The sequence below is a fragment of the Bidens hawaiensis genome, unplaced genomic scaffold (assembly GCF_021521415.1).
Source record: "Bidens hawaiensis isolate Kalapana, Puna unplaced genomic scaffold, B.hawaiensis_p1.1 tig00000055_1, whole genome shotgun sequence".
Taxonomy (NCBI): Eukaryota; Viridiplantae; Streptophyta; class Magnoliopsida; order Asterales; family Asteraceae; genus Bidens; species Bidens hawaiensis.
The window spans coordinates 6,654,290-6,661,828 of record NW_027491016.1 but is presented as its reverse complement, the minus strand read 5'-3'; the positions used below and the strand labels follow the sequence as shown (position 1 = coordinate 6,661,828).

At 34.8% G+C, this 7,539-nt stretch overlaps 2 protein-coding genes across 2 annotated transcripts; one reads left to right on the top strand and one right to left on the bottom strand.

Moving 5' to 3' along the window:
* Nucleotides 1-230: 230 nt before the first annotated feature.
* On the top strand, nt 231-2,232 carry LOC143534601 (14-3-3 protein 2-like). The gene is made up of 4 exons (XM_077029076.1): nt 231-708; nt 1,540-1,662; nt 1,749-1,865; nt 2,105-2,232. The coding sequence occupies exons 1-4, from the start codon at nt 238-240 to the stop codon at nt 2,168-2,170; spliced, it is 777 nt and encodes a 258-aa protein (XP_076885191.1). The 5' UTR covers nt 231-237; the 3' UTR covers nt 2,171-2,232.
* Nucleotides 2,233-3,395: 1,163 nt separating this feature from the next.
* LOC143534511 (VQ motif-containing protein 9-like) lies at nt 3,396-4,036 on the bottom strand. The gene has a single exon (XM_077028999.1). It carries the CDS (start codon nt 4,034-4,036, stop codon nt 3,473-3,475), a length of 564 nt encoding a protein of 187 aa, XP_076885114.1. The 3' UTR covers nt 3,396-3,472.
* Nucleotides 4,037-7,539: the final 3,503 nt, after the last annotated feature.

Genomic DNA, 7,539 nt, shown 5'->3' with positions numbered 1-7,539 from the left:
TGAGCTTTGTATTAAACCGGTATCAATCTTAAATTTTTTCAAAAACTTTATTACGTAGAAATATCAGTACCGAAAATATTAACAAGTAACGGTACCCAATATCATTTTAGAGGTTATAAAAAAAATCCCCTTTCTGTTTCTCTCCACCTCTCCCACTCCTTACTTCTCTCCTCAATTCTCTCTCTAATTTCAAAACCTAACCCTAATCCCATCCCTCCGATCAAATCAACCGAAGCCATGGCATCATCGGCGCGTGAAGAGAACGTGTACATGGCCAAGCTCTCCGAGCAAGCCGAACGCTACGAAGAAATGGTCGAATTCATGGAGAAAGTCTCCGGCGCCGAAGAACTCACCGTCGAGGAACGCAACCTCTTGTCCGTCGCCTACAAGAACGTCATCGGCGCACGCCGTGCCTCGTGGCGGATAATATCATCAATTGAACAGAAGGAGGAGTCGCGTGGCAACCAGGACCACGTGACCGTGATCAAGGATTACAGATCGAAGATCGAGAAGGAGTTGTCCGACATTTGCGGCGGGATATTGAAGCTGCTGGATACGAAGCTTGTGCCGTCGGCGAGTTCCGGTGATTCCAAGGTGTTTTACTTGAAGATGAAGGGGGATTATCATCGCTATTTGGCCGAGTTTAAGACGGCTGCTGATCGCAAAGAGGCGGCCGAGACTACTCTTAATGCCTATAAGGCTGCTCAGGTTTCTGTCTTATATAAAAGTATATATGTTTTAGGTGTAATTCACTTTACAAATTCAATTGTTTACTTTGTTATATAAAAGTATGTTAATTAACCGTAGTTCATCTATGTAGATTTGTGTATGTTATTTAGGATTTCGAGTATGATTAATTTTAGGGGTGTAAAGTGTAAACAAGCTGAGACCGAGCTCGACTGATCATTTTGACTTACTAGGGTTCAACCTTGAGTTTTGCTCGTTTCGAGCTTTTTTTCTAAAGCTTGAGCTTGGCTTCGGTTCGGGCTTGTTTGTTTATTATTTATTAATTAATAATTTATATATGTTTTTAATTATTTTTATTTATTTGGAGAAAAAACCTTAAACAAGCCTAAGCTTGGGTCGAGCTCGTGTAGTACCTTAAACGAGCCGAAACTCAACTCGAGCTTTGCCGTGTGGTGTGAAACTAATACATAGAAGTCTGGGCAAAACATAAAAATACGCAAGGCTTGTTATCGCTTGACAAGCCTAAGCCGGCTTCCCATACAAAGCTCGATCTTGGTTTTTTGGCATCAATACCTATACGAGCTTTATTTAAGGCTCACGCTTGAAAAAGCTCGGCTCATTTCGAGCTTTTTGTTGATCTGGGTTTGAGTTGCTCGCGAGCAGCTCAGCTCGTTGCACCCCTATTTAATTTTGGTTTTGCTATTGATTTATGTGATCTTTGATTCAATCATGTTTTAACTTTTAATCAATGCATTTGGAATTGATAGATAAGGTTAAGATTTAACATAATTCTTACTTTCATCAATTGTTTTGTCATATTATTGATGTGTGATATAAGATTTGATTCTGCAGGATATTGCAAACGCTGAACTTGCCCCAACACACCCGATCCGTCTAGGACTGGCTCTTAACTTTTCAGTGTTTTACTATGAGATTTTGAACTCACCAGATCGTGCATGCGGTCTTGCCAAACAGGTACTGTTTGGGAATACGAGTTAACAGGAAGATTATGTTCCGTGCGGGTATAAGAGTTAACAAGATTTTTTAACTCTGTCTTGCAGGCATTTGATGAAGCGATTGCTGAGTTGGATACTTTGGGTGAAGACTCATACAAGGATAGCACTTTGATCATGCAACTTCTTCGCGATAATCTTACTTTGTGGACATCTGATATGCAGGTATGACTAAAAACTGAGTTTTTTTTTTTTTCACTTTCTTGAATTTAACTTTTCATGTTCATAGTTTGATAATCCATACCATGTCGAAAACGAGTTGCATGATGTAGTGTTTGGACATGCGTTTTGAATGTGATTATGTTATATAAAAAATCAGAATTAGATAATCAAAAGCAAGTAATCCAAACATGACAAATGAATTGAATATAATGTTGATTATTGACACATGAATATTGGAACAGGATGACGGGGCTGATGAGATTAAGGAAGCTGGGGCGGCCAAACCAAGCGAGGAACAAAAGGAATGATGACTTTCACACCATCGGATCCGATTTCGTGGATTTATTCAAATTAGAAAAGAAAAGACTGTTTAGAGTCTTTGATCGTCTTATTGTTGTTATTCAAGTGTGTTGAATTAAATAGTTATCTTTGCCTTTTCCTTCTATTAATTTGCTTTTGTTTTCTTCTTGTAGTTCTTCCTGCTTTGCTTTGTCTATTTTTATCTTGTCCTTACTTTTTTTAAAAACTGATCAATGTACTGTCAATGTGACAAATTGTGCCCTTATTGATAGAAACTTATCATGGATATTCCAAGGCTCGCTATATTTTCTATGATGTTGCCAACCTTAATCTGGTAACAAGATTCTTAAGTACTAAACCTGAAATAATCCCATTGCTGCTGATGGTCATCAAATCTTAAATTCTAGATTTTGAATGTAGGAATGCAATGTATTACAACTTAAGAAGCTTTCAAAAGTGCAATGTACAAGAAGTCTAGGTTATCAAGTACTCGTATAACACCTTGATTTAAGAAATGATTTAGGTTCGTAACTTGAGCATCAAGTCTAGGTGAACAAGAAATCTTGAAAATCAAGTTAAAAAGTTTTATACAATATGAATCTAATCTATCAATGTTCATGATCAGATTCTGATTCTATACTTCTTAGTTCTTACCCCTAGTGATAGAAAGCATTCATAATGTCTTTGATAAAGAAATATTGAAATCCAAACCTAAACCAAAATGACCACAACTAAATCTAATGGTGTTTTTAGCCTACCTTTTAGATTGTTCAACGAGCAAGCAGACGATAAGATACATCAACTCACACAAATCTTAAAAATAGTCGGTGAGAAGTACCACGCATATATAGCACGTTGCAACACGAACTAGCTCGTAATTCTACCAATCGACTCGTTTTTTAATCTCCAGTTAATCTCAGTATAAGCAATCTTTCTATGCTTTACAAATGAAGTTTCTTTTGACCTTATCCCGCCTTGTTTAAACTCTACCAATAGCTCTAGCAAACCAATTTTAGCACGTAGGTTTATTCGTTATTCATTAACATGTAAAAGAAAAAATAACCTATAATAGTAAAAAAAATCCATTGGAAACATAAAAATGTCTATAGATTGATGAAAACATAAAGAAACAAATTTCTGAAGTGTTCTTGCATAGCATACTGATCTTTCCCCCAAATTGAAACATAATAAAGATACACATTTAACTAATTAATAATATCTTGTAACATATATGGTATATAGACCAGCAATTAAATTAAAACCAAAACCCCTAATTTAAGCCTTACTAATTTCCCCCAATTAATTAACCATTAAACAGACTTCAATCTCGGACTCGCCGCCGGAGCAGTCGGAGACAACAACGGAAACCTCGGAGACAACATCGCCGTCGCCGGCGGCGGAGCCTGAGTAAACCCACCAACGCTGGTCTGAAAGCACCGCATGTACGCCGACACCGGCGACTCCGCCGCCGCATGCACCGCCGGCAGCGGCGGCAGCGGCGACAGCGGCTGGTGGTTCCGCCGTTGACAGGCGAAGACTTGTTCCAGCGGCGGCGGACGAACCCTCTGTAGCCTTGAGCTCTGTGGCTTCACCGGCCGGTCGTGTGCCGGAGATCCGGTGAGCTTTTGAACCACGTCCCGGAAGTCCGTCTTGCTGACGTTGTACACCGGCGGTTGTTGCGATGGGTGGTTGTACGGCGGAGATTCGGTTACAACCACCGGCGGCGGCGGGTGGAATTTAAAGGGTTTTGTAATTGGGGGCTTGGAGATTGAATGAGATAGTTTATGGATTTGTTTCAAGTAGTGATCTTTAGTGGATTCAAGATTAGGGTTTGGGTTTGTAGCTGAAGATGATTCTTGGCAGCTTTTATCCATTATAGAAGAATACACACTCTAGATCTATATGTTTGTTTGTGTTTATATATATATATATATTGGGATAATGGAATTTGCAGACTTTTGAAGGGTGGTTTGGGGAAGATGATTGATTGCTTTTGTGTAATCTAATATAAGTGGTGCTAAAAAACACAGACAATGAAACAATATTATACAAGTTAAAACATTAAAAATGTTGTACACGTATATTTGCCAATGGATGTCACATGGATCATAAAAGACTACACCAACCAGCACATGCTTCTTTATATATCTACTAGGATAGTGGCCGTGTAACACAGGCGGAAAATAATAAATTTGTTAGGTAATTTAACATTTAAACTTATAATTTGTATTTTTGAAACTAATAATTTTTAAACTTATAATTATAAGGTTAACCTTGAAAAAAACATAAATTTTATAAGTTAAAAACCTAATAATTTGTAAGTAATGAATTTTTTTAATTATTAGTACTACAAAATAAATATTCAGATTTTATCATTTGTCATTAACAATAAAAATCTAATGTTGATAACTTTAAACCATAAAATAATATTGAAAATACCATTTAGATGTGCATGTTTATTATAAACCATCCAAGTTGATAACTTTTTTTTTGTAATAAATTTGCATCTCCAAATATCTATATTACTTAAAATATCATATAACGTTTGCAAAACTTAAAAACTAAAGGAGCCTTTGAAATCGGAACATCCACTTCTTGAAAACGTTAGCTTGAATTCGATTCCCTTGTATTTAACAAAACTTAAAATAATTTCCACACACTATCGGAAATCTTTTTAAAATGTAAATGATTGACTTCAGAAATTTTTGCAATAATTTTAATGTTATATATCTGAAATATTCTTTATGTTTTATTGTTTTTTTAAAATAAAACATTAGTTAATTATCATAATTAAGAATATCAGTTACTTCTTTAACTTTGAATTCTAGTAAAAAAATATTTTAAAATTGCAAAAGAAATAATATTTTAGGAAATTGAATGATAAAAGTCAATTAAGTGATTATTGAAGTTAATTAATAATGAATTAGATGGAAATATTATAAATAGTAATAGATTGTGTGGCATCCTATGTGGACAAGCTAATATGGTGCCATATGGACAATATGTTTTGCTTTAATAGAGTTAGATTAAATTACTAGCTTTTGAACCCGTGTATTACACGGGTTTTATCAAATTATAAAGATAAATAAGGTATGTTATTTCAGTTGTGATTCTCAAAATATTTATGAATTAATTTAATGTAGACATAATGGAAAAAACAAACAGGGTTAACGAAAAGTACTAAAAAAGCATGATTTTGGAAATGTCAGGTGTTGAATTGCAAGAAATTTAAAAAAAGATACTAAAGATGTGTAGTTGGTCAAACCTTAGGTATGAAAATGAAACTTGATTCAATAATAAATATAATCCACACTATGTTATAACCTATTTGACAAAATGGTTTTGACCCATGACCCATAAATAGTTAGAATGAATGAGATGAGAGATTAGAAATTATGTGAAATGTGGGCTTGACACATAATCTTCAACATTTTCTTTTATTAGTATTGTAAGATAAGATGTAAGATAAGATTTTTTTGAATACGTTTTTATCTTAAAATCATGTGCATAAGATATTAAGATGAATCTGAATAGGTTATGCTTGAATTCGGCTAGTAAAAAGCTTGAGCTAGCTTGTGGCTAGTCGAACTAACTCGTTTATTTTTAAAGATTCGTACTCTTTACATGCATTAAGTATAAGTGAACAAGCTGAGTTGAAATAGGTTAAGCTCGAGCTTGAATAATAATAATAAGATAATAAAAGCTTGAGATAGCTCATTTGTTACACCAACTCATTATTATTTAAAAAAAAACTTAGTACCTTTTACAAATATTGATACATATAAAATAATGTTTTAAGCACACACATTATGCAGAACTTATAAACTATTAATAATTTATCCATATGAAACTTTGGATTATAATTTACAGAATTGAAATTTTAGTTTTAAAATTTTAGTTTTAGTTTAAACTAGGGATAAGCATTTGGTACATGGTACGGTACCGAAATCGATACCGATTTAGTACCGTTGGTATCGAATCGGTACCAAAGTTTTGAGTTTCGGGATCGGTACGGTATCAGTACCGTACCGGTACAGTACGGTACGGTATCGGTATTTCCCGAATTTTTACCTTCAATACCGATACCAAGTTTTGGCGATTTTCGGGATCGGTATTTTCGGTACGAGCTCATCCCTAGTTTAAACGAGTGAGCCAAGGAGTCGGTAAACGTGCGTGCTACTACTAGGGGTGGCAAAATAAACATAAATGAGTTGTTTTGAGTCAATATTGATAATTTTTAAAATTGAAATTGGTCCGAATGGATCAAAAGAATTTTACAACAAGGTCAAGATGGGTTGAGAAAATGCTAGTGACTTTTGGTTATAGATTAGAATGGACTAAAACAAGTTCCATCCTATTTTATTTCAAACAAAACCCACGAAACCGAATAGAAACCGAGAAATCGAAACTGAAGAGAAACCGAAAACATTGAAATCGAACAGATATCAAAACCGGGCGAAACGAAAAAAGTAAAACGAACCGGAAACCCAAACCTGAACTATGACATTTGTCAATTTCGGGTTATTTTATACTTGTATTCTTAATGTAAACCCGACCCGTTTTGTATCCCGAACCTTTTGATATTATCAAAATGATGAATTGTATGTTAAATATTTGTTTTATAGTTGTTGGATAAAAAAAACACCCTTTTCGGTTCTTAAAATTCCCCGAAAACGCTCAAGACGAACTCCAGGGACTAAAACTACCAAAATGAAGGCTTGAAGGACCCATTTGTAGTTTGTGCTTCTTGGGTCTATAACCAACCCATTTTCATGAAATACCCTTTATGAAAGACCCATTCAACTTACTCTATATATACACACTCATCTTCTTCATTTGTGCTTGCTCATTTCTTTATTTCTCTCTCAAATTCTTGAATTATAAGGTTGTTCTTCATAAGCTAATTTTTCATTTTAACTAACTTCTCAACACTTAAAGCTTGATGTTACAACATATATATAACATACACTCCTTGTTTACCTTCGGTCTTTCATTTCTCAGGTCTCGGCCGGTTGAAATGTCGGGCTAGTAAGGCAAGGTTACATGGGGGACTTTGTAGTCCTTGTTTATATATTTAACAAATCTAACCATATAACTTGTTATACTTGCTTAACTTCTACATATTTTAGTTTATTGTTCATATTTGTCAAGTTTCATGGTATTGGGTATGTGGTGACTAGCCTCGGTTTCATCCCCGAGTTGAGAACCGAACCAAAGACCGAACTTTTGTTTAAAAGCATTATTGTTAACTTTTTGAATGTAAAACTTGAGTATTATTATTTATAAGTTATTTTACAAGTTCCATGGTAATTGGGTATGTGGTAACCATCCTCGGTCTTATTCCGAGTCAATGACCGAACCAAAAACCGAACTTTTG

Excerpts from the sequence above, each read along its gene's own strand:
- LOC143534601 (XM_077029076.1), top strand. The coding sequence starts at position 238 with ATGGCATCATCGGCGCGTGAAGAGAACGTGTACATGGCCAAGCTCTCC. Across the intron at positions 1,663-1,748 it reads CATGCGGTCTTGCCAAACAG|GCATTTGATGAAGCGATTGC; the intron begins GTACTGTTTGGG and ends TCTGTCTTGCAG. Across the intron at positions 1,866-2,104 it reads TGTGGACATCTGATATGCAG|GATGACGGGGCTGATGAGAT; the intron begins GTATGACTAAAA and ends ATATTGGAACAG.
- LOC143534511 (XM_077028999.1), bottom strand. The coding sequence starts at position 4,036 with ATGGATAAAAGCTGCCAAGAATCATCTTCAGCTACAAACCCAAACCCT.